The sequence below is a fragment of the Hippoglossus hippoglossus genome, chromosome 17 (assembly GCF_009819705.1).
Source record: "Hippoglossus hippoglossus isolate fHipHip1 chromosome 17, fHipHip1.pri, whole genome shotgun sequence".
Lineage (NCBI taxonomy): Eukaryota > Metazoa > Chordata > Actinopteri > Pleuronectiformes > Pleuronectidae > Hippoglossus > Hippoglossus hippoglossus.
Window position 1 is genome coordinate 2,390,175 of NC_047167.1, and position 24,724 is coordinate 2,414,898.

General features: G+C 46.9%; 2 protein-coding genes across 2 annotated transcripts; both read left to right on the plus strand.

Moving 5' to 3' along the window:
* Positions 1–2,428: 2,428 nt before the first annotated feature.
* On the plus strand, positions 2,429–11,260 carry LOC117778320. The gene is made up of 8 exons (XM_034613819.1): positions 2,429–2,434; positions 3,104–3,108; positions 6,387–6,469; positions 6,550–6,879; positions 6,973–7,331; positions 7,415–7,630; positions 8,163–8,290; positions 11,123–11,260. Exons 4-8 carry the CDS (start codon positions 6,578–6,580, stop codon positions 11,252–11,254), a joined length of 1,137 nt encoding a protein of 378 aa, XP_034469710.1. The 5' UTR covers positions 2,429–2,434; positions 3,104–3,108; positions 6,387–6,469; positions 6,550–6,577; the 3' UTR covers positions 11,255–11,260.
* Positions 11,261–22,373: 11,113 nt separating this feature from the next.
* On the plus strand, positions 22,374–23,182 carry LOC117778321 (centrosomal protein of 19 kDa-like). Its single transcript, XM_034613820.1, has 3 exons — positions 22,374–22,503; positions 22,732–22,744; positions 23,005–23,182. Exons 1-3 carry the CDS (start codon positions 22,374–22,376, stop codon positions 23,180–23,182), a joined length of 321 nt encoding a protein of 106 aa, XP_034469711.1.
* The last annotated feature ends 1,542 nt before the right edge of the window (positions 23,183–24,724 follow it).

The following is a 24,724-nucleotide window of genomic DNA, read 5'->3' on the forward strand; positions in this document are numbered from 1 at the left end:
TATTTTACTACAGTTCTACACAATGCAGTCGCAAAGTATTTGGTCACTGACATATGCTGGTAATATAAGCCAGGTAAAACTGTGATTTGCATACAACAATTTTGATGGAACTAATTATTTCATCCACCATGAATAAATCAAAGTTTGACTTGCAATGATGCTGATTGTTTATTTAAAACTGTAGATGGGCCCATCTTTTGTAACTGCTCTGGATATACAGTATACTGGGGAGTAAGTATCTTACAGCAATAAAATCTATTATGAAGTGGATGTTTATCTATTAAATTTGAGCAATACTATAGATGATTCATGTTTTTAAGATACCTTATCAGTTTGTGATTTCTGTCGATATGCCATAAACTGTTCGGTGCTGGTACAAAGTAATTCCTGCGCCTTCGTGGGTTCAGCTGAAGTGTGCGCATTAAAACTCCATTAGGATCCATGCACCTCATGGATTCCTGAACACTTTGTCCTATATACAGGACAAAGCACAGATAAGGTGTACTCAAAAAACGTTAACCATTCCTGAATTTGGCAGTAAAATCACAAACCAAAAGCCAAAATCTGGAATAGCAGTCTTCTATTCGACATTTTGAATAAATCAGCAAGTAAGCCAAATCCCAATTTATTGGTGAATAATCCCAGAACAAATAAATGGGTAATGACTACTAACACTTACTTTGTATGTGTATGCCTTGTGCATTCAGGTGCCCAACCATCATTTTGTATCCAGAGTTGGGATGATGCTGCAAAATTTGGGTCACAGTTGCATCCAGATCGTTGTCCTCCAATTGGAGTTAATAATTCATGGACTCTGATCATCCAAAAGAACAAGAAAATAGTCAAAAGAGACCACAAACGACAACCTGCTGTCTAAGGATCTTTCCCATTGTATGAGTTTATAGGTGTCAAACTAATTCAACCCTGCTTAATAGGTGTCACATCTGCCTTTTTTATGTTTCACTCCAGAAATAGTTTTACAGATTATCTGACGAACTGAAGAGGCTAATTCATGGCAACCACGGTCCATGTGTATGAACTAACGCAGCAACATAAAGTCGCTAATCGCAAGGAAGAAATAAATTCAGTCTCTCAGCATTATAGGCAATTAGGACACTACTTCATTCATCAAAAACTATATATGCATATATATATATATTGTTGTGCCATAATGCATCAAACGTGATACCATAAAATGGTGTGCCTATCGGCATTCAATAAATTTGGTTATCAAGATAAAAATATTAAATATTAAATAATAACTTTAATTGATTAAGGTTACCTCAGGGCACCACCCTTCAAAGGAAGGGAAAAGATAGCCAATTTATTGATTAAGTCTCATAAAGGTTCTAACTACAAATTTGGAACTCTGATTAACAATTAAATTAATAACTATAACCAAAATTACCATATAGATAGTTAGCTAAGTTGAAGGATATGGGGTTCTTGACAGTGTAGAGGTTGGCGAAATTCACTTATGCAACATTAATGAAAAAACACTTTTATGAAAAACATTTATTATGAATATAATAAAGTATAAAAACACAAATTACTAACGGTCTAATTGCTAAACAAAGATAGGTATGTGTGTGTGTCTGTGTGAGTCAGGGCACTTTCGAAATGGTGGCTGGCCAAAGAGATAACACCCTTCCCCCACTTATTGGAATGTTTACGACCTGTAGAGATAATGAGGTGAAGAGTTATGCGTGTGTCTGTGTCTTCTGGCTGGTTGTGGCTCCCGCCTTAGTGGTTCTTCTCTCCTTGGAGGGAGTTTAGAAAGAGACAGAAGAGTTGGATAAACCTGGCTTTATATTGGCCCGGTGACCTTACAGGTCATGGGGTCCAGAGTGACCAATGGGAGTTGAAACCTGTGTCCCTGGGGGGGTTTTCACACCTCTGATTCCCCCTGGGAGACTGAGTTCCTTGCTCTGGTTTTTGATGGCCCCTGAGAGACTGAGTCCTGGGGGAACATGCGGCTTCAGGCTCTTGACTGAACATGTAGGCCGAAGTGTGGTTTCACAAAGAACCATGGCCCAACAATATTCTTCAGAGAGGAAATGTTAGACCATTCCTAATATAAAGAGTTATTATTGTAGGGATATAATGTCATTTTCGGACTTTATTTCGTCACTCTAGTTCACGTTCATTTTTTAAATCATCATCGTATCAGGTCATCATGTGAAATACCAGGAGTGAGAGAAAATGTGTGTGTGTGTGTGTGTGTGCTCCCAGACAGCGAGCACACACACACGCCCTGGGGCTCCGCCCTCCCGCCCCCACTCACAGTTCAGAGCGACACACAGTGAGATCAGAGCTGGTTCACGTTAAGCAGCCGGTCAGTGACTTTGTAGAAGAACAGTGAAACACAGAGTTTCTCTGGTCTCAGCTGATCAGTGATCAGCGCCGCTGCGTCCTGATCAGAGCAGAAGCTGCAGTTGGTTTGTACCGAGCTGGAGTTTCTGTGTCCTCCTCCACTCTGCTCTCACTTGAACTAATAAACACTCCTCACTAGTTATCAGGACCTGATCAGCACATGAAGTAACTTAGTGTTTGTTTGATTCGCTCCAGAGTTTATGAGGCTGCATTCATGAAAATGACTCGTCAATATTCTGTGCTCTGTACAACACGAGATGTGAGGCTCACAGTCAGGACTCAGCGACACACAGACATGATCCGACACCATCGATTCATAGCTAAATACATGATCGTAAGTTTGTCACCTAAATAATCACATTAAAACATAGACCAAATAAACGTGAACTAGATCATTTTCATATGCATGAACTGAACTTTGAACTAGTTCATTTTAAGTATGAACTGGCACAACACTGAGTATAACTATATATAAAACTTTATAAGCTGTGTTGTCAAATATGTTTTGAGGGGGCAAAATGGCTGTTTTGATAGTAAAGGTAGCCAACCCCTGTCCCAGATGGAGGTAATTCACAGTATTCAGCAATGCTCCGTGAGGCTGTGTTTCAACAAAGCAGTTAAGCATGTTTGAATGCTAACATTTAGGACAAAAAACAAGGCACAACTGAGGCTGATTGCAATGACTTTAATTTTGCTGGTATTTTATCATAAATCAAACCACTAGACACAGAAAAATGTAATGTGATGATGGACATTTTTCCCAAGCCGGACATAAGTGTGTATGATAAATGTCAATGGATCCATCTGATAATTGAGATATTTCAGTCTAGAAGTGGAACATCTCCCTTATGTGTGCAACACAAGATCACTGGAAAACAAACAAGCCACTCAGGTCATCAAGAATAAGCTTTTTATCATCACAAACCAGAACAAAGCCTTTTGTTGTGTTTGGGTTTGATAAGGGTTGAGTAGTAAGATCTAGATTTACTTTTACTATAATGTCCTGTATCTTCAGTGATCATGTTTTTGTAGTTATGCCAAAAAGGATGAAACTTAACGTACATAATCACCCATAAACAGTTTAAGATCAGTTTGGCCAGTGTAGGGTGGATACATCTAACCCAAACAAAATAATTTTCCAGGAACATTTTTACCTGTAAGACGACCTGTAAGATGTCTGAGCCCCCTCTGTACTCAGAGATCGCCATTCTTATGTTGGTATCAGGTTAAATGTGGGACAAGGAGAACACTATTTGTGCATTTTAGCACCTGTGTCCAACAAACCTGCATGATGCAGCGGCCTGCTCTCTTCTGCTCAACACATGAGGCAGTCAGGCATATGTAGCCCACATTGGAAAAGCAGTGAAAATACATTCTTAAGGCTGCAATATTGTGTATTGTGTAATTGCTATAGAGAGAGAGAATGTTTTAAATGACACTGTAGTGGCTCATTGGGTGACCTGCTGTTACATATTGTAGCCAGTAGGGGGATTGCGCCCAGCGGGTCGGGATGTACTCTGCTTCGAGTCCTAGAGTCCTTCGAAGCCCCACCTCCGCGTGTCCTTAATTTTCGGAGATGGCCGAATTCTCGCAACGTTTCATTGGCCGGAATGTTAGAACCGCTGCTCTCGGATTGGCTGGCTGCCGCCCTCCAGAGTGTGGGGCGGGAGGCCCTGTCATTCTGCCGGTGAACTTCCTACGAGACACACCTAACGGGAGAATAAAGTGAAACAACCAAGCGAGAGATGTGAGTAGCGATCCATGTGCATGTTTTATGTTTTTTTTTCCTGCCGGTTGCCTGTTTCTGTCGTGCGTCACGGTTAAATGAGGCATGGACAGTAAGGTCATGGTCATGTCACCGCCGTGTTCCGCCGTTTTCCCCCCGGGAAAAGCCTGTGTTTCACGGGTGTATATTGTGACTTCACAACGCTGCTATCGGCTCCGTCGCCATGTACTTTTCCGCCGGGACAAGGTAGTTTTTCACGGTGAATAATGTCCGTCGCGTAAGCTAACTTCACCACGCTGCCATCGTCGCGGGGTAGATGTACTTTGTCCGGCGGGGAAAAGGTTGTTTTCCACGGCGAGTAATGTTGGTAAAGTGCGCTGATGGCGTCGCGGGGTGGATGTACTTTTCCTGCGGGGAAAATGTCGTTTTGCACGGCGAATAGTGTCCGTATAGTACGCTGATGTGCTCGCCGGCACGACGTTCTTTCCCGCCGGGGAAAGGGGTGTGTTGCCCCGGGGCAGAATGTGCCTTCACACCGCTGATGTCGTCGCGGACTCAAACGGCCATTTTCCGCCGGGGAAAGTGCCTCTTTCCCCCGGGGATGTTATCCGTGTACAGTGTGCCGTTAAACCCTACGTCATGTAACATCCTGCTACTGTACTGTTTTATCATCATCATCATCATCATCATCACATGTCTGTGTGATGCCAATACACTTGCATGTACTGCAGAGTAAGGACTGGTTGTTTTCCTATGCTTTTGTGTTTGACTGTTTTGTGTGCTGCTACTGTCTTTTGTGCCTGTCTAACGTTGCTGCCTGTCTGCTTAATGTCTTTTCAGAATGGAATACCGTCCCACTTTCCGTGTCTTGCCTTCCAGCAACACGCTGACCCTCAAGGCCTCAGCTGCTGCGCTGGCGGTCTCCACAGCCAACCGCAGGGCCACCGTGGCATGTGCTGTCAAGAGACCAGAGTTGGTGAGGGAGGAGGCCAAGGCCCGCATCCTCCAGGCCGGAGGAGACCCCGCGTGCTGGCAGCTGGTGTACAGCGAGAGCCAGCTCCAGTTTGGCCAGTACCGGGGTCAAACGTTCAAGTGGCTCCTCAGCCACGACGTGGGCTACGCCTGTGGGATCCTGGTGTCCCACATGCAGGAGAGGGAAGCCGGGGACACCTCCCAGTCGCCTCTCGGCGTGCATAAAGACGCCCTGGCCTCTTACGCTAAACTGTTCCCGGAGATGGGGCAGTTGATCCAGTGGCGTCGGATGCGTGAGGGGTCTGTGTCCGTGCGGGGCATGGACCAGGCGTTGGTGGGGTTCGGAGCGCACGCCCACATGTCGCTCCGAGCCATGTACGAGGCCACCAGCACCGACTGTCAAACGTAAGTATTGCGTCCGCAGGTGCAGTTGACAATTGGATGTGACAGGTGTTGACATGCGACTTTGTTCCTTTTCCTGTCTGCAGCTATGTGCAGTGGCTACGCACAAAGGAGGTGAACGTGGGGTCGCTGATGCACACTGCAAAGGTCTACATACTGGGCCGGGACAAAGAGGGGCGAGCAGCAGGGCCATCGGCTGCTGCTCCTCCTCCTCCAGCTCAGCAGAGATCATCACGGCCTGCACCGAGTAAGGCCTGCCCGCCAGCCTGACCGACCGACCGACCGACCGCCTGCCTGCCTGCCTGCCTGACCGCCTGTCTGCCTGCCTCACAGCCTGCCTGCCTGCTCCCTGGCTGGACCCTCCCGGGCTGGTCCCTCCCTGCCTGGACCCTCCCGGGCTGTACCCCTGGTGCCTGCGGTCCACCGCCCTGTGGCCGCTGCACCGGATGAGCGTCATCCCCCGCTGCTGGTCACCAGCGCACAGGTAAACGCGCGACACGTGTGCAGACTAGTGCGTGTTTGTCAACATCGTCTGCGGCTTGACTTTAATCTGGATATGTCCAAGGGCTGGAGGCAGACGCTGCCACTGGAACAGCAAAACTGGGTGGGCCAGGCTCTGTTCACCAGCGGCCCGGGCAAGCAGCCCGTCCTCACCAGCAAGCTGCGCCTCTGGTGGCCCCCTCCAGGAGCCCGGCTCCTGTACACGCAGATCCCCTCTGCCCAGGCCTTCTTCCACTGCCGCTTCTTCCTGTGGGCGCCGTACAAGATGTGGGCCTACAAGCTGGCGTGCCCCAACTGCGGGCGGCAACTGACCGGTGCGGGCCTCTACAGGACCGTCCGTCGCGTGCTGGACATCGACGGATGGTACTACATGGGCACAGAGTACCTGGAATGTGGCGGTTCCTGTAAGCGGAAGTACGCTGCCTGGGCCCAAGACATCGTTGGTCAGCTGGACCTGGCTCACCAGGCTCTGTTCCCCGCTGTCCTGACATACAAGTAAGCTGCACTGTTAAAGCCTGTGTGTGTGTGTGTTTGTGTTTCTCAGCTGACAGTAGTCCCCTCTTGTGCCTTTGCAGGTTGTCTTGCGACAAGAGGGTGGTGGGGATGATGAAGGCGCGCACTCTGGGCAACAGCGCGTCTCGCCTCCGTGCCGCTCTGGTGGAGCAGCACACCAAGGACTGGCTGGTGCGGACCCTGCGCTACCTGTCGGTCCACGAGCAGCTCCACGTGCCTGGCGTGCCTCCGCGGCTGGTGACGGTGCCGCCGATGCAGGCAGTCCCCAACGTGCCCTGGCTTATTTCCGTGTACGCCAGGGAGGCCCTCGGACGTCTGGAGGAGACAAAAGCCAGGGTCACGTCCGTCTTTGGGGACATCCTGAAAATGGACTCCACCAAGAAGGCAAGCTTGTGAATGCACACACAGCATAAATAAAGACATGAGCGACTACATGGCGAGTGAGAAACACACGTGACTCTGGTTCTCCTTTTCAGATGACAAAGAAGCTGGCGGGCGAGGCTGCCGGGACGGCAGGATCCCACGTCCAGAGAGCTGGCCCGTCACTGCCGCCGACGCACCAGGGGCGAGGAGGAGACGGCGCGTCTCATTCAGGAGCTGCTGGACACCATGTGGGAGGCCACCGACAACATGGGTGTCCCTCTCATCGACCGGCCCAAGATGGAGGACATCTGGAGCACGCAGCGTCGCCATCTCCGCTGCATACAGGACCCGCCGGGAGTGGAGCTGTATGCCAAGAAGGGGGAGTTGACCCGGGGCGGCGTGGTGCTCCCCGTCTACCGCTGCGCCCGCGGGTCCACTTCCCTGGAGTCATTCCACCTCCACCTGTGCCGTTTCATTCCGGGTGAGTGCGTTTGTCAGAATGAGCCAGCACGACTGACTGAGTGAGTGAGTGAGTGACTAACGTCTGTCTCCCTCCCCTCACAGGCACGTCTGCCAACGCCCTCCACTTCCAGGTCTACCTGCTGGAGGGCCTGGTGAGGTGGAATGAAGACCGCGCCCGAGCTGCAGTGGCGGGTGAGCCCCGGCGCTCCACCGCACGCTGCTACAGCGCCCAGCTGCTGAGCGGCGTCCGCAGGCTGAGCCAAAAATTCATGGGGAAGACGTTGGTGGAGAATTTCACACAGCCTGGGGAGTACACAGGTGTGTACATAACGTAGGTGTAATGCGCTGAGGGGCCCAGAATCCACATTTCTCTTCTTTTCTGTTTAACTCAGGGGAGCTCATCGGGGTCGAGTACCTGTACTCCCAGACAGGCGACGGCGCTCTGCGCGAAGCAATGGCCCGTGATCCCGACGTGGCAGACGGGATGGAAGCAGAGTGGGACGAGGAGGAGGAGGAGGACGACGATGAGGGCTTCCAAGAGGAGCTGCCCGGGATACACGCCATATTGCGTGACATGCCTCATCGCCCGGCCGTTGTGGTGGTGGTGGTGGAGGAGGAGGAGGAGGAGGAGGAGGAGGTAAGCCTAGTCAAGTCAGCCGAGGGAGGGAGGGGCCATATGCTGCGGCGCGTCTATTAAATGCTTGACCTCTGTCTGTTGCAGGACGTACTTGGCCCAGACGGACACGGTGGCTACCAGCACGCCGTCCATCTGGCCCAGGCGTTGGTGGAGCTGCGCGAGCACCTCTACGTCACGCAGGAGCAGGTTAGGCAGATAGGTGGTCTCTGGCAGAAGCTGTCAGACCGGGACAAGGCCCCTATCTCCTTCCCCCCGCGCCACCAGAAGCGGCTGACCAAGGGCCGCTTCAAGACCCGCAGCTCCAAGACCACCCACACGCCCGGCGTGGACAGCGTGACGCGGTAAATGCGCTTTACAGTCGTTTCGGTCATATTCTTCTCCTTTTTTATCATGTGTGGTGCTAACCCCTCTGTGTGCGTGCGCGCGCAGTTCGTATCTCGGGCAGGGCGCGGGGGCTGCACAGTTCCCGGATGCCAGCAGGTTGATGGAGGCCATCTTCTTGGAGCTGTGCAGCGTACACCAGGAGGGCCGTACCCTCGCCGGGGTCCGGGTGAACCGCTGGGGTGCTGTCAGGAGGGACTACTCGCGAATCCGGGAAAACTATTACAGCAGTCGCGAGCTGTCCAGAGCAGCCCCCATCCAACTCCTCGAGGTCAACCAACGGACCCTGCTGCTGTGGTGAGCGGGCGGCCTTTTCCCTGCAATGTGTGGAATGTGCATACTGGAAGGAAGACGCTCATCATCAATATCATTCTGTTCCCTTCCGTCAGGCACCACAAAAGGAGCAAGCGGACGATGGTGGACACGGTGTGCCAGGGCCCAGCGCGCAGCAGACGGCAGCAGAACCGCTTCCTCCAGCCAGGGCTCTGCTGCAGGAGCCTCTGCAGCCTGAGCGGCCTCTCGCGCTCTCCCTCCCAGAGGACGCGTCCGGCCAGGCTGTCACACGCAGAGGGCCCCTGGCACCGCCACTCTTTAACATCCTCGCCGCCTCTGCAGCCCACGCCTCTGCAGCCCGCGCCGTAGCCTCCACGTCGGTCGCCCACGGGGGCGCCTCCACGTCTGCCGCCCGCGCCGGCGTCGCCTCCACCTCGGCCGCCCACGCCGCCGTCGCCTCCATCTCGGCTGCCCACGCCGCCGTCGCCTCCACCTCTGCTGCCTCTGCTGCCCCCGCCCCGCCCGCCGCCGTGCCCAGATCCACCGCCTGGCAGAGGAAGGTCCGGGAGGAAGAGCAGCGGCGGGCCAGGGAGATGGGCCTTCCTACCAAGACCCGAAAGCGCTGCGAACACTTTACCTGCAAGCGCTGTGGCCAGCCAAAGACACGGGAATACGGCCACAGTCGCTACAGAGCGCTGCACTTCTGCTCCCGTGCCGAGGGCCGCTCGGTCGACGACTGGCTGGCGGAGAAAAGGGCAGAGGAGCAGGCAGAGAAGGACAGAAAACAGGTCAGTTGGCCTGCTGCCGTGCACGGCGCCTGACACGCTTCCCACCTCATTGTCATTCGTTAACCGTGTTGATCATGTCCTTGTCTGCAGGCTGAAGCTGCCCAGAACCCCTCCAGTCAGCCACCACCGAGCCAGCGGGGAAGGCGGTTGGCGTTCTTGTTTTTATGTTTATTGTTTAGCAATAAAAATACTTATTTCTTTACACTCTTCTCAGACTGCTCATTTGTCATCATACAGCCTCCAGTAAAATGTAGGTGCAAGGGATGCATTACAGCTGTATTAGTTTATGCTACTATACATACATAAATATAAATATATATATATATATATAATCTATAATACCTACAGGTTAATATTGTGCTTTATCTATGCCCATCACAGAGTTGAACATAAGGGCTTAATATATCTCCTCCATGTCTTTATTGGTGCTTTATACGTCTGGTCATTGTAATGTCAGCGCCTTATTCCGGAGTTTTTCCCCCGGGAAAAGGCTGTGTTTCACGGGTGAAGATTGTAACTACAGAACGCTGATATCGGCTCCGTCGCAATGTACTTTTCTGCCGGGAAAAGGTTGTTTTTCACAGTGAAAAATGTCCGTATAGTACGCTGATGTGGTCGCCGGCGCGATGTTCTTTCCCGCCGGGGAAAGGGGTGCGTTTCCCGGGGAAGAATGTCACTTCAGAACGCTGACATCGTCGCGGATGTACTTTACCGCTGGGGAAAAGGTTGTTTTTCACGGTGAATAATGTTCGTAAAGTACGCTGATATCGTTGCGGGGTAGGTGTACTTTTCCGCCGGGGAAAGTGCCTGTTTGACCGGGGATATTATCCGTGTACAGTGTGCCGTTTAACCCGGCCTCATGTAAAATCCTGAAAACTGTACAGCAGTAAGTGGTGTATGTGTTTTATACCAGACAGCAACAACAACAACAACAGGCCACTTGATTTATCCATTTATTGTTGTTAGATGGCGGAAATGTTCGGCGAGTGGGAGCAGCTGATGGTGAGGCTGGACGTGTGGCACCTGATGCGTCGCTTTGCCAGGGGCGTCACCACCGACAGCCACCCGCTGTACGGTGTTTTCATGTCACGGCATCTCATCCGAGCGAGCGAGTGAGAGAGATTGAGCCAGCGTTACTGACTGACGTCTGTCCCCCTCCCCTCACAGGCACGTCTGCCAACGCCCTCCACTTCCAGGTGTACCTGCTGGAAGGCCTGGTAAGGTGGCGCGAAGGCCGCACCCGAGCTGCAGTGGCGGGTGAGCCCCGGCACTCCACCGCACAATGCTACAGCGCCCAGCTGCTGAGCGGCGTCCGCAGGCTGAGCCAAAAGTTCATGGGGAAGACGCTGGTGGAGAACTTCACGCAGCTTGGGGAGTACACAGGTATACACATGTGTATATAACATAGGTGTAATGCGCTGAGGCTTTTGCGGGCCAGAAAACAGATTTCTCTTTTTTTCTCTTTAACTCAGGGGAGCTCATCGTGGTGGAGTACCTGTACTCCCAGACAGGCGACGGCGCTCTGCAAGAAGAAATGGCCCGTGATCCCAACACGGCGGACGGGATGGAAGAGGAGTGGGATGAGGAGGAGGAGGACGAGGACGACGAGGGCTTCCAAGAGGAGCTGCCTGGGATCCACTCCATATTGCGCCTTTTTCCGTGCAATGTGTAGAATGTGCATACTGGAAGGAAGATGCTCATAATCAATATCATTATGTTCCCTTCCATCAGGCACCACAAAAGGAGCAAGAGGAGGATGGTGGAAACAGTGTGCCAGGAGATGCCGGGGCCCAGCGCTCAGCAGACGGCGGCAGAGCCGCTTCCTCCGGCCAGGGTTCTGTTGCAGGAGCCTCTGCAGCCTGAGCGTCCTCTCGCACTCTCCCTCCCAGAGGACACCTCTCGCCTTGCTGTCACGCGCAGAGAGCCCCTGGCACCGCCGCTGTTTAACATCCTCGCCGCCTCCACGTCTGCTGCCCACGCTGTCGCCTCCACCTCTGCTGCCCCCGCCCCCGCCGTGTCCAGATCGACCACCTGGCAGAGGAAGGTCCGGGAGGAAGAGCAGCGATGGGCCTTCCCACCAAGACAAGGAAAAGGTGTGAACACTTCACCTGTAAGCGCTGTGAAAGACAAGGGAATACGGCCACAGTTGCTATAGAGCGCTGCATTTCTGCTCCCGTGCAGAGGGCCGCTCGGTAGACGACTGGCTGGCGGAGAAAAGGGCAGAGGAGGTAGGAGAAAAAACAGGTCAGTGGCCTGATGCGATGCACGGCGCCTTCCCACATCATTGTAATTCATTAACCGTGTTGATCATCTTGTTGTCTGCAGGCTGAAGCTGCCCAGAACCCCTCCAGTCAGACACCGAGCCAGCGGGGAGGGCGGTAGGCAGCATGAAATATCAATGAAATGATAGAGAGTGTACGTGCTAGTGTATAACCATGCGTATAACCACAGTTGTTCCTATTTCAAAAACACTTGATCACGACAGAAAGGACAGGCAGGTCGTGAGAGTAGGGGACATTTAATCCTTTGTAACTCAGGAAAGGTCAACCCATTGGCCACAGCCAGATGAACCTGCGCAAAGGAAAGGTGTCCTACTGTGCCATGCAGGACGGCATTAGCCTGGACCTCTGGCAGGCGCTTCATCGGGCCAGGGAGAAGGAGGTGTGTTTGAGTATTTGCCTTTTTCCTTTCTGTGTTTTCTTCATATTATTCAGGAGGAAAAGCAGGAGAGGAAGAAGGCACGGAGGGTGAGAAGGCTGCAAAGACAAGGAGCAGGAGAGGGAGAGGGAGAAGGAGCAGCGGGAGGGAGTACAAAGAGGTACGTTAAAGTATTCTCCTTTTTTACTTTGCGTGTGTGTTTTCTTCATGTTTCTCGCACCGGAATGACTCGTCTCTTTCCTTGTCATTCAGGAGGAAACGGAAGAGCCTCCGAGAATGACGACGACAACCGAGCTTCCGTGTGTGTGTGTTGTTGTTGGTGTCGTTTCTCAATAAAAGTACTTATTTCTTTACACTCTTCTCAGACTGCTCATTTCACATCTTGCCCATGTGTTGTTGCGATTTGTCATCATACAGGCTCCAGTGAGTGTGTAAAATGTAGGTGAAAGGGATGTAGTTGCATTACAACTTTATTTATTTATACTACTATATATATATATATATATAGTGACGCCCCCGGTTTGGACGAGTCGTCCGATCTTCCGCACGGGATATTGGGGAAAAATAGATAGAGGGCGCCCGGGAGGAAAAGGGCTCCGCAGGGCCTCCACGAAAAGTACTCTCCGGCCGCCGGGCCGTCCCAGTCAGACTAGAAGTGTTACCAGATAAGTTATGACTTTTGATTTGAAACTGTTGTGTTGTGAATGAGTATTGTTTTTCGTTTTGGTTTACTCAAGATAGCTCTTGTTAAGAGTCCTCCCTTTGTTATATTTGTTTTCATATTTGAAATAGCACCTTGTTGCTTGTTTTTTGGTTAATTCATATTACTTGCGTTGTCCTGCAATCTTAAAACCAGGTTTAAATTAAAATAAACAACTTTCATATACCAAAAACATCTGGTATTATGTTGCCACCTCATTCCTAGCGAGCCGGGTCATAACACTGTTTACCACAGGTTAAAATAAATTTAGTGTGAACCGAACTGAAATCCTTAGAAATCTTCTGCCTCAATCCTGCTTTTCCCAAATGTCCCTTTTGTTTGTTCTTACTTTTTAGCCCAAAAAGCTGAATTTAATTCAAGAATGTCGGCTTCTAGCCTCTCTGAGACGTCCTATGGCCACCAAAAGGCATGAAACTAACATTGATTTTTTTATGTGATATTCTGTTTTTACAGTATTTTCAATCCATGTTTTTTTTGTATAGCACAATAAATTACCTCAAGGCACCTAACATAGTACGTTGGAGACCTTACAATAGGTGGCCGTGACCTAACCATGTCTCTGAGATGCGTTACTTCCTAGGATTTGCAAGCTACTTCCGGTGTTTCATTGAGAGATTTGCCAAGCTTGCCGCCCCCTTGCAGTTGGTTGCCGAACAGAATGACAAAAAACTCCGAAAACCGTCAGGGAAGAGTCTACCTGCTGCATGGATGGAGGAGTGTGAACAGAGCGTTGAGGGCCTTAAAAGTAGGTTGATGTGTGCTCCAGTATTGGCCTATGGCAACTTCTCTTTACACATCATTCTAAAGGTCTCTCACAAGAACAAAATGACAGAATCAGACCTATAGCTTATGCTAGTCATGGCCTATAACCTACAGAGCGTAACATGAGGAACTCCAGCTTTATGAAATTGGAGTTTCTGTCTCTCCAATGGGCCATGACGGAAAAGTTCACAGATTACCTGCTGGTCCAGAAATGTGTATTGTTTACAGACAATAACCCTCTTAGTCATCTATCCACAGCCAAATTAGGTGCTTCTAAACAACGTTGGGCTGCACTCGATGTCACTATTAAGTATTGGTCCAGACAAAGTAATCAGTGCCAATGTGTGGCACTACGTAACCTATCTCTCCTACTGCCACCAGTTTATCAGCATCAACAAATCCAACACGGCCCCAGTCTCCCAGTGTTGGGAGAGCGGAGTGCCAGGAGAGCAGAGGACTGTCTACTCGCGTCCAATCATGTTTCTGTATTTCCATCTTTTGATGGCCAATCCGTAAACTCTATCTCCATCTTTCGTCGCGCCGTCGAATCACGTTGCACCGTCTCCAACTTTCGGAAAACAACTCAAAAAAATCGGTGCTCTTCATACCGCTGTACATTATTTTATGTTTATGAGCGCCAAACTTGGCGCTTTTCATACCACTGTACGTTATCTGTATGAGCACCAATTTTAACTTTTCCTCATAAGGCTGTACATTATTATAAATTTTAAATAGAAAGAGTGAATATGGTTTTGCCTATTGGATTTGAAATAATCCTAATGTTACTGTAGTACCCTCATTCAATTTACAGTAGAGTATAACATCATTATAATGTAACACAAGGTTTAACTTTTGCATGTCTATCAAGTAATAATAAAGTTGTATAAACGTGTATGTAACAAAACTGTAATACAAGCAGTTATGGAATACTACTATATTATACAGTGAGCTGAAATGTGTTAGAATTTCCTGATAAGTATGCAGATTTTTTTTCCTCACATGTATATACTTGTATAAACTGAATTGTGTCTATTATTGTCAGATGGCATCCAAAGACAAAAAACACAGAGCTATGGGTGATGAGGAGTGGATGTCCCGTCTGCGTAGGTTTGCTGCTGTAGGGGTCTGACACTCCTCATTTAAGTTGTTTTCTTCACACCGATATTGTATTAAACTGGAAACAAGCCTCCTTCATGAGTACCTTATATTCTTAATATTTGCCTTTTTTGGATTTATAAATTAGAGGGTGTCAACTGCCACCTCCTCGGATACCTCCTCTGCTCCTCCTGCCCCCATGGACTCTGCCTCTGGTAATTGTGTCTTCTCTACTTCGACATCTGTAGCTGGTCCCTTAGCACATTCTGCCCCTGACTCTGTGCCATTGGCTGAAAATCTGATGTCTGCTGCTGGTTCAGAGCCTGGCTGGCTGCCCGCAAAGCAAAGAAAACTTTACCAACTCACGACCAGAAATGGATTTCAGCAGCTCTGTAGAAGCACCAGCATTTGCGCTCTGACCTGAAGCTGTGGTATGATCCACAAGAGCCAGCGCTCATCTATCATCAGCTCCCCACTCCAGAGCGTTTTTTCACCCACCGGCTTCTCCTGTGGATGCCCTACCACCTGTGGAAGGTGAGGCTGTCCTGTCCTGTTTGTGGAAAACAGCTCACAGGCTATGGAGCCCACAAGAGAGCCTGCCAGGTTCTGGATATGGACAGGTATTACCTGTTAATAACTGAGACCCTGTGGTGCAGTGCAGATGGTTGGAAAACCAGTTATATTTCCACCAGAAAGACCATATTGGACCAGCTGAATTTGGCTCACAGGCTGGAGTTCAGACTGATCCTGACAAAGGATATTTTGCTGAGATTATTTCGCTTATGTAAAGTCTTTGTTTGTCATTGAAACACGCTACAAATTTGCTGGTTTTATTTTTGTCTCCCTTTTCCTTTGTTTTCTTTATAGATATGCTTGTGACATACGGTTCATTCGCTTTCTGAGGGAGAGGGTCCTGGGTAACAGCCCCTCCCGATTGGTCAGGCAGCTGAGGGAATACGACAATGAGGAGTGGCTTAAGCTCCTCTGCCAGTACCTTGGTGCATGCTCACTTTGCTGCCCGGCCATGCCTGCTCCCTGTCACATTCCAGGAGCCGCCTGAGCCATTAGCTATCCCCTCGTACAGGTGGATGCTAGCTGTCTATGGCAGAGACATTTTGAGCAGGCTGGACCACATCAAGAATGCCGCGGCACAATTTGAAAACTTTGTGCAGCCCACCCACACCTTTAATCACAACTATATGATCCATACACAGGACTAGAATCATACATATTATTAATTTTATAGCAAAAATAATTGTATTTGAACGCAGGCATATGCAGTGCAAATCCAATAACATCCACATTTAAGTGTAACAATTTGCAAAGCAACCAATGTAAAAAAACATGAAGTGCAAATAGGGTATTGTTAAAAATATATTCTTACTGTTTGTATAACAGAGCACAACAAGAATATCCGGGAGAAGAAAAACACATTTGAGGCATAACCAAATATACTTAAGGCGTTTAAGCCCCCCCCACAAAAAAAAAACACTCGCTATCACATGTCCATAAACTGACATTAACACTGGAATTCCTCTAGTCTGACACCTCAAGCAGTTTATCGCGATATACTTGATATTGAATCACACATCGCATAAAGGGACATTGTGTCACCTGTAACTCACCCAACCAATGAGAGGGGTGATGTTGCCGCGTAGCTGGCTCCGATGCTCTCTCAGCGTGTTTTTAAAAGATGCTTGAGGCTTGGATAAATATTGTCCATGTTTAGTTTCTAAATGGCGGCGACGCACTTTACATGGTCCCAGGGTCTTGTTAGCTTGCATCTCAGCGCACAGCACACACACAGGCTTGGGGGTTGTCCTCTGGGCCTGCGACAGCTACTCACTTGAGTCCTTTCTGCAAGTCCTCGTTTTAGTTTTGAATGATTCAGTTTGACTTTCTGATTCCCCTTCGTCATTAGCAGCTTTCCTCTGCTCCATCTTGCTCGACCCAGCACACAACAAAGTTCTCCCTCACCTATGATTCCCCCGCTAATGATGCATTCAAGTGTTAATGTGACGGTCAGCAAAAACAATGACACCTGCTATATAGGTCAGATAAAATAAGAACGGGGAATTTAAATCTCATGTCTTTGTTTCATTACCTGTGATGATAACTTTTTTTTAAATCAATCATAAATGTTTGGTGGTAATAAACGCTTACTTACAAATCTGAAACTTTTTTATCTATTTATTTTCTGATGACCTCTCACGGCCCACCTGCAGTGGCTTCACGGCCCACCAGGGGGCCGCGGCTCACACTTTGGGAATGACTGTCCTACATTATAACCACAATTTGTCTAAATTATAACATTAGTAGTACAGACGTGAAATATAAAATGAATGCTTTGTTCAAAAAGACAAACCTCATGTAATTATACTAGGTGGTCTGATTTTTTCTCCATCGACTTTTATGTAAATTTTGAGAGAAAATTTCCTGAAGGAGCATTGAAGTCATACGTTTGTAACTCGCTCCCACGGTCACATTTCTTAACTCACCAATAAAAAATATATCTGTGCGTTCGGAAAAGTCTTGGGATTCTCATGTTTTTTTTAATTTCAGAGATAGGGCTTATTGTTTTTGTACAATCGCTTATAATCGCTTATAATCGCCAGTCTGTCTCTCTCTCTTAGGAAAACTTGTTAGCTTCGCAGAATCTATCAGACCTAGTTTTGGCTGGTCCCCACCTCTCCATTCAGTCTAATGTTAATTTTAACGGTCTCATTTCTTAACTCTTACCAATAACAAATATATCTGTTTGTTCGGCAAAGTCTTGGGATTCTCAGTGTTTTTATTTCACAGATAGGACTTATTGTTTTTGAACAATTGCACGTTGTTCGAGGTCTTCGCTAGAGTGTAGCTCTGTATAATGTCAGTGTCAGTTGTCATAGATTCCTATACACAATGTCTTGAGTAACGTAAATTTATTGTATTTGTATTAATTGCTAAGTTTCATCTATCATCAGGTTCCCAAAACACCGACCCTTCATCAGCCAAATTTTTGGAAGACGGATGGACCCACTGGCTCCCATTCTCCAGCTAAAAGGGTGGTCTTTTTTAATCCCCACACTGAGGCACATCTATACAACATGCAGTCATGAACTTGGTACTGTGTTATCAGCTGGCTGAAACACGGTCCCCACCACTGTCACCACACACTCTCTATCTCTTTATCTCTCAGACTCTCTCTCTCAGTTATAACTTTATAATACACAATGTCGTGAGTTTCACAAACTTGGTATCGTTTCTTATCAGATGGAAGACCCCCTCAACCAGCCCTCCCCAACCTCTGTCAATTCTCCACCTAGAAAGGTATGGATTTGTTTTTGACACATTTTACTGAGTCAACTATTCATAAATACTTGATTTGCAGAAACAAGTATGTATGTTTCAATAAAATCAAATGACTGCTATGTTTGACAAAAAGCCAAACATTAAAAAATCTAATTCAATTTCATGCCATCAGGTTCGGAAATTACAGGACCCTCCAGAGCCAAGACATGTTTGGAGGACGGATTCACCCACTGGCTCCCGTTCTCCAGCTGTAATAAACACAGGACACACTTAAAACAGTATATGTATTAAACTTCTTAGAATAACTAAGAATACAATTACTCACTTATTCTAGAACATAATTATCATGATAAGTATTTTTCCACTTCTGACGAAATCAATGACAAATTCAATTCAGATCTGAAACAAAAAAAACAGCCCCTAAAGTGTACTCTTAACAGCGCTCCTAAAATTGTTGCTTGCTAATGTACTTGCACAGAGATGGGCCTTTAACCCCTGTGTGGTGTTCGGGTCTGTGGGACCCATTTTCAATGTTTGCTATAAGAAAAAGTATGCGATTAATAATCTTTTCAACCTCAGGCTCATTGGCCTTGGCTCATTTTCTGTGATGAACATATAAAAGAACCTATTTTCAATGACTGTACACTGTACAACAACCCCCCACACATTTATATTACATATGTGGTGTTCGGGTCCACTGGACCCAGGGGTGAGAAAAGTGGAAATTGTACATTTCAAGCACCTCTGCTCCCACATTCCTGCACATTTTACCCTCGGTCTTGCGAAAAACATTCTATATTTTCTCTCGCACTATCCCAGCTGCAGATTGGGGGCGGTATACAACCAATACATAGCTTTGACCGTGTGGCTCCTTATCACAATCAATGAAGAATGAAAACTTCCAGATTATTTCCAGGATTATCTGCTTTGATAACAGAGACGACTGACCAGCTCGGCGGCAGAAAGACAAGCTAGCTGCCATCAGGACAGTATGGGACAAGTGGGTGCTCCGCCCCACCCTATTTTACAACCTTGGGCCTAATGTCACTGTTGATGAGCAGCTGATGCCATTTAGGGGCCGCTGCCCCTTCAGGCAGTACATACCGTCTAAACCCGCAAAATACGGAATCAAGATCTGGGCTGCCTGTGATGTATGGAGGACGATACATGACTCAAGTATAAATAAATAAATGTATAAATAAATACATAAATAAATAAGGAAATACAGAAATGTATAAATAAATGTCTTAAATATATTTCCACATTTATTTATTTCCACATTTATTTATTTATGTATTTCTGTGTCCGTATGCTAATGAGAAAGGCGGTCCTAACCTCAGTCTCATGAGGATTGGTCACAGGAGTGTGGTGATCCAGTCCTACTACTTCTGCCTTTCAATGCTGACTGGTGTCCAGTAGCTGTTTGCAGTGTTGAGCCAGTTCACACTTAAAATGAACTAGTTCAAGTTCAGAGGGTCAGGGTTAGTTAAGGTTATTTTTTATTGGGATGATTTAGGTGTCAGTAGTCCTGACTGTGAGCGTCACGTCTCCTGTTGTACTGAGCACAACATGTTGACGAGTCATATTTCATGATGTTTAAATGCAGCCTCATAAACTCTGGAGCGAATCAAACAAACACTAAGTTACTTCATGTACTGATCAGGTCCTGATAACTAGTGAGGAGTGTTTATTAGTTGGAGTGAGAGCAGAGAGGAGGAGGACACAGAAACTCCAGCTCGGTACAAACCACCTGCAGCTTCTGCTCTGATCATGAAGCAGCGGCGCTGATCATTGAGCAGATGTGAACAGAGAAACTCTGTGTTTTCACTGTTTCCAGTGTTCTACAAAGTCACTGACCGGCTGCTTCACGGTGACGAGCTCTGATCTCACTGCGTGTGTCTCTGAGCGAGTGAGTGGTGGTTGGGGGGGGCGTAGCACCAGGGCCTGTGTGTGTGTGTAGCTCTGTTGACCAATCCTGCTCGAGACTGAGGTTGGCACATCCTACCTCATTTACATATGGACACAGAAATACATAAATAAATAAATACAGAAGTAAATGAATCAATGTCTTAAATTTATTTCCACATTTATTTATTTACAGCCTTTGCTCAATACTTTGTTGAAGCACCTTTGGCAGCAATTACAGCCTCAAGTCTTTGAGTATGATGCTACAAGCTTGGCACACCTATTTTTGGGCAGTTTCTCCCATTCTTCTTTGCAGGACCTCTCAAGCTCCATCAGGTTGGATGGGGAGTGTCAGTGCACAGCCATTTTCAGATCTCTCCAGAGATGTTTAATCGGGTTCAAGTCTGGGCTCTGGCTGGGCCACTCAAGGACATTCACAGAGTTGTCCCGAAGCCACTCCTTTGTTATCTTGGCTGTGTGCTTAGGGTCGTTCCAGTCTCCCCAGTCTGAGGTCCACAGCGCTCTGGAGCAGGTTTTCATAAAGGATGTCTCTGTACATTGCTGCATTCATCTTTCCCTCGATCCTGACTAGTCTCCCAGTTCCTGCCGCTGAAAAACATCCCCACAGCATGATGCTGCCACCACCATGCTTCACTGTAGGGATGGTATTGGCCAGGTGATGAGCGGTGCCTGGTTTCCTCCAGACATGACACTTGGCATTCAGGCCAAAGAGTTCAATCTTTGTTTTCTCTAGGAGTCCTGGTGGTTCCAAACTTCTTCCATTTACGGATGATGGAGGCCACTGTGCTCATTGGGACCTTCAATGCTGCAGACATTTTTCTGTACCCTTCCCCAGATCTGTGCCTCGATACAATCCTGTCTCGGAGGTCTAGATTCAATTCCTTGGACTTGGTTTGTGCTCTGACATGCACTGTCAACTGTGGGACCTTATATAGACAGGTGTGTGCCTTTCCAAATCATGTCCAATCAACTGAATTTACCACAGGTGGACTTCAATCAAGTTGTAGAAACATCTCAAGGATGATCAGTGGATACGGGATGCACCTGAGGTCAATTTTTAGTGTCATGGCAAAGGCGTTTTTTATTTACAATAAAATTAAATATTTAGCATTGCACCAGCCCAAGGTAACAAACCCGTTGGCTTCTTTTCTAGAAGGCATGGCCTTCCCTGTTCAGTTCCCAACTGGACAGAACACATTAGATGAGGTCCGGCACATTAAACTTTCCCCAAGCATGTACTTTAATGCAAGGCTCTTCTCAGCAGATAACTGGTTTGCAATGGACTACAGTTACCTGTTCTTCTCGCAGTTTGTGACAGAAATACACATGGCCAAAAACAACATGTCAATACAATTGCGTAAAGGTAAACCGTTCACCAGAGATGGACGCAAAATTTCCAACGGGATGCTTCAAGATAAACAAGAGGTGCCAAAACTGATAACAAACAAGTTGCAACACGATTCATGCAACCTCTTCGTCATTGGTGAAGTGCGGAAAAAAGACATCAATGAGAAAGATGAAATGAAGCAGATCATGCAGGAGTACACCAAACACAGAGGTCAGCGCTCAAGAGTCTGTCGCATGGACATGCAGCTTACTACTGAAAAAGTGTTCACGTAGTGTGGTGTTCATACAGACTGATGAAAATGCACTGAAGAGAAACAAGTTGTTTGACCACCTAAAGACTAGCGGCCACGCCACCGCTTTCTCTGCAAACGCCTCACACAGCGCCATGAGCAAGAGCAAAAAAGACAAGAAGAAGAGCAGATAACGCGACTGAATCCGGGCAGATGAAGCTGAAAGAGTTTTAACCAGCAGGACGCTGGAAACACAATGAAACGTCTCTCAGGAGGTAGATGAAACAAAAAAGTGGACTGAGAGAGAATAGTTTTTATTGTTAAATACTCAATTATCATATTGGGTGAATTGACTATATGTTTGAGAGATTGACTCTTCCAGGTTTGAATGAACCACAACCTCTCACAGTAACTTATGAATCACTGTACAGATAAACCCACACAGGACGTCCCAACATAAACACTGATACCCAGATACCTTACTGTTTGAAAAACCAATTTCTCTTACTGTCATGCACAGCTCTGAACTGCATTATGAACTCTAACCAATACAAAAAGATGTCTGTGCGTTCGGCAAAGTGTACGGATTCTCACAGTGTTTTTATTTCAGAAATAGGGCTTATTGTTTTTGAACAATCACCGGTGTTCGAGGGCTTTGCTAGAGTGTAGGTGGATCTGTCTATTCTAAGACTTTCGCCAAAGGGTTCGCTCATAAATTGCGAAAAACTGCGACAGTGTCAGTGATCATTGATCAAAGGAATCTCTGATGTCTTAGACAGTTTCAAAGGTGAAAGAGTTCACCTTTTTCAAGCGGGCCAGGGACCCAGGAGGAAGCACGCTGCACACATTCAAAATTTCTAGGGAGGACTTTTCTAGTTATGGTTAAAATGCATTTTTGATTTTGTTAAAATACAGTGGAAACCAAGTTTTTAGGAGACATAAACAGAGGATGCTTTACAAGGCAAAGCTATGTGGAGTGAAGTTCTCTCCTGCCTCCATAGTTTTAATTTATCAACACACGGAAAACAGAACGATACAAAAGAGAATAATACCTTTACAGAACTTCTCAAAGTATTCAGGTAAAAGAAGATGTTAATGTTGCAACTTACACTTAAACTACAGCAATCACACAGTGTTATCTAGCAAAACATATTATTGTTATTACATATTATTACCAGCATTAGACTCAAAAATCCCAGGGACCCTGAAGGCTCCAGATTTAGTATTTTGCAATTTAATTGACTGTAGATTAGTGGGAATATGAACCAATAAGACCACACGTTAAGTGCAAGGATCAGAACATTTAGGAGGTTTTATACCGTCAGGACCACCTGCATAAAAAAATAATTTGAGCTAGTATTAAGATGGTGCTTGATCAAATTACAACAAATTAACTGACAGGAAGACTTCCATCATTGAGGCCCCCTGTTTCTATCATCTTCAATAGGAAACTAAATATTCACAAAGTGGGAGGAACGGGGGTCAGTAATTACCCTATAGAAGGTTTATCCAATCCTTTAAACTGTTCCTGCCAGTGTTTGAACCCTTGATGTCTCCTCTCCTCAACCTCCAAACTACAGCCTGGCTGCTGAGAGGCTGAAGAACAACCCTGTGCACAGGGACTATCTGAAGGCTGTGTCTCAGAGCCAGCTAGAGAAGCTTCACATCATCCAGCAAGATCACATGCAGGGCTACAGCCTGCAGCACAGCCTCGCCTCATTCCATCTGGATCCTCTGGATCTGGGATCTTGTTTTTGATATAAATATTACCTTTGAAATTCATTTGTTTTATTAATTCAAGGTTTAAGTACCAGAAATCAAATAGCATTTCTATTCAATGAAATGGGGAAACAGCAGTAGTCTCACAATCAAATAAAAGCAATCTAAAAGCTCATGTACCACTAATAAGGTATATAATTCATAGATTAGATGAAACAACCCACCCAAGTTTGTGAATGCCCTGTGATCATTTTACACACATCACTGCATGAAAAGAAGGTTTTTAATGCCCCTGTCAATTTCTGTGGAAGTTCAGGTTAAAGACTGTTCACAGGAATCTGCAGGCAGCACAGAAAACTGCCAGGAATTGATGTGGGGTTCCAGTTTCGGGCAGTTTAAAAAGCCTGAGAAGCTTTGCAGTTGACCCCCTGCTCCTAGGTCTAGGGGAGGCTTTCCCATGTAAATGACAAAACTGTGATCTTTACGTGGTGGACCACGATCGATAATTATAGAATCATAAATTGTAGCTTGAATAAATGTGCCCTATATAAGTAAGAATGCTATAATGAGTGTAATCAGTGATATAATTTTCAGGGTATATCTGATGATACATTGTTAACATTGCATGTCTGTCAAGCTCATCCAAGAAAATCTGTTGGAATGGAGAGAGTGGCACCACTGTAAAGTTTTCTAAGAGAAGTCTTTCTGCTGACACCAAAACACTGCTTCACATAAAGCATATCAGCTCCCCTTCCTGTCTAAAATCCTTGAAAAGGTTGTAGCCAATCAGCTGTGCGAGTTTCTCCAGGAAAGTAATGTCTATGAAGACTTTCAGTCGGGGTTTAGAGCTCATCACAGCACGGAGACAGCCTTGGCAAAAGTCACTAATGACCTTCTAATAGCTTCAGATCAGGGATTTGTGTCTGTCCTCGTTCTGTTAGATCTTAGTGCAGCATTCGACACAATTGACCATCAAATTTTATTACAGAGACTAGAACAGTTAATTAGCATTAAAGGAACCGCCCTAAACTGGTTTAAATCATATTCTTCAGATCGATTCCATCTCGTGCAAATTAATGATGAGTCATCTGTGCGCACCAAAGTTAACCACCAACAATTTCTAGGACCGCCTTCTTCCACTTGCGTAATATCTCAAAAATCAGACATGTCCTTTCTCAAAAAGATGCAGAAAAACTAATCCACACCTTTGTTACATCCAGACTTGATTATTGTAATTCCTTATTATCAGGCTCCAGCAGTAGGTCGTTAAAGACTCTGCAGCTTGTCCAAAATGCTGCAGCACGTGTCCTGAAAAGAACCAAGAAAAGAGACCACATTTCTCCTGTATTAGCTTCGCTACACTGGCTTCCGGTTAAATCTAGAATAGAATTTAAATTCTCCTCCTCACCTTCAAGGTCCTTAATAATATGGCACCATTGTAACTCAAAGAGCTGATAGTACCTTATCAACCCACTAGAGCACTGCGCTCCCAGAATTCAGGCTTACTTGTCATCCCTAAAGTCTCTAAAAGTAGAGTAGGAGCCAGAGCTTTCAGCTATCAAGCTCCTCTCCTGTGGAATC

Bases quoted from the DNA above. Each gene is read 5' to 3' on its own strand.
- LOC117778320 (XM_034613819.1), top strand. From the start codon at position 6,578: ATGATGAAGGCGCGCACTCTGGGCAACAGCGCGTCTCGCCTCCGTGCC. The intron at 6,880-6,972 runs GTGAATGCACAC...CAGATGACAAAG, and splicing joins TCCACCAAGAAGGCAAGCTT to AAGCTGGCGGGCGAGGCTGC. The intron at 8,291-11,122 runs GTAAATGCGCTT...CCCTTCCATCAG, and splicing joins GGCGTGGACAGCGTGACGCG to GCACCACAAAAGGAGCAAGA.
- LOC117778321 (XM_034613820.1), top strand. From the start codon at position 22,374: ATGCTTTACAAGGCAAAGCTATGTGGAGTGAAGTTCTCTCCTGCCTCC.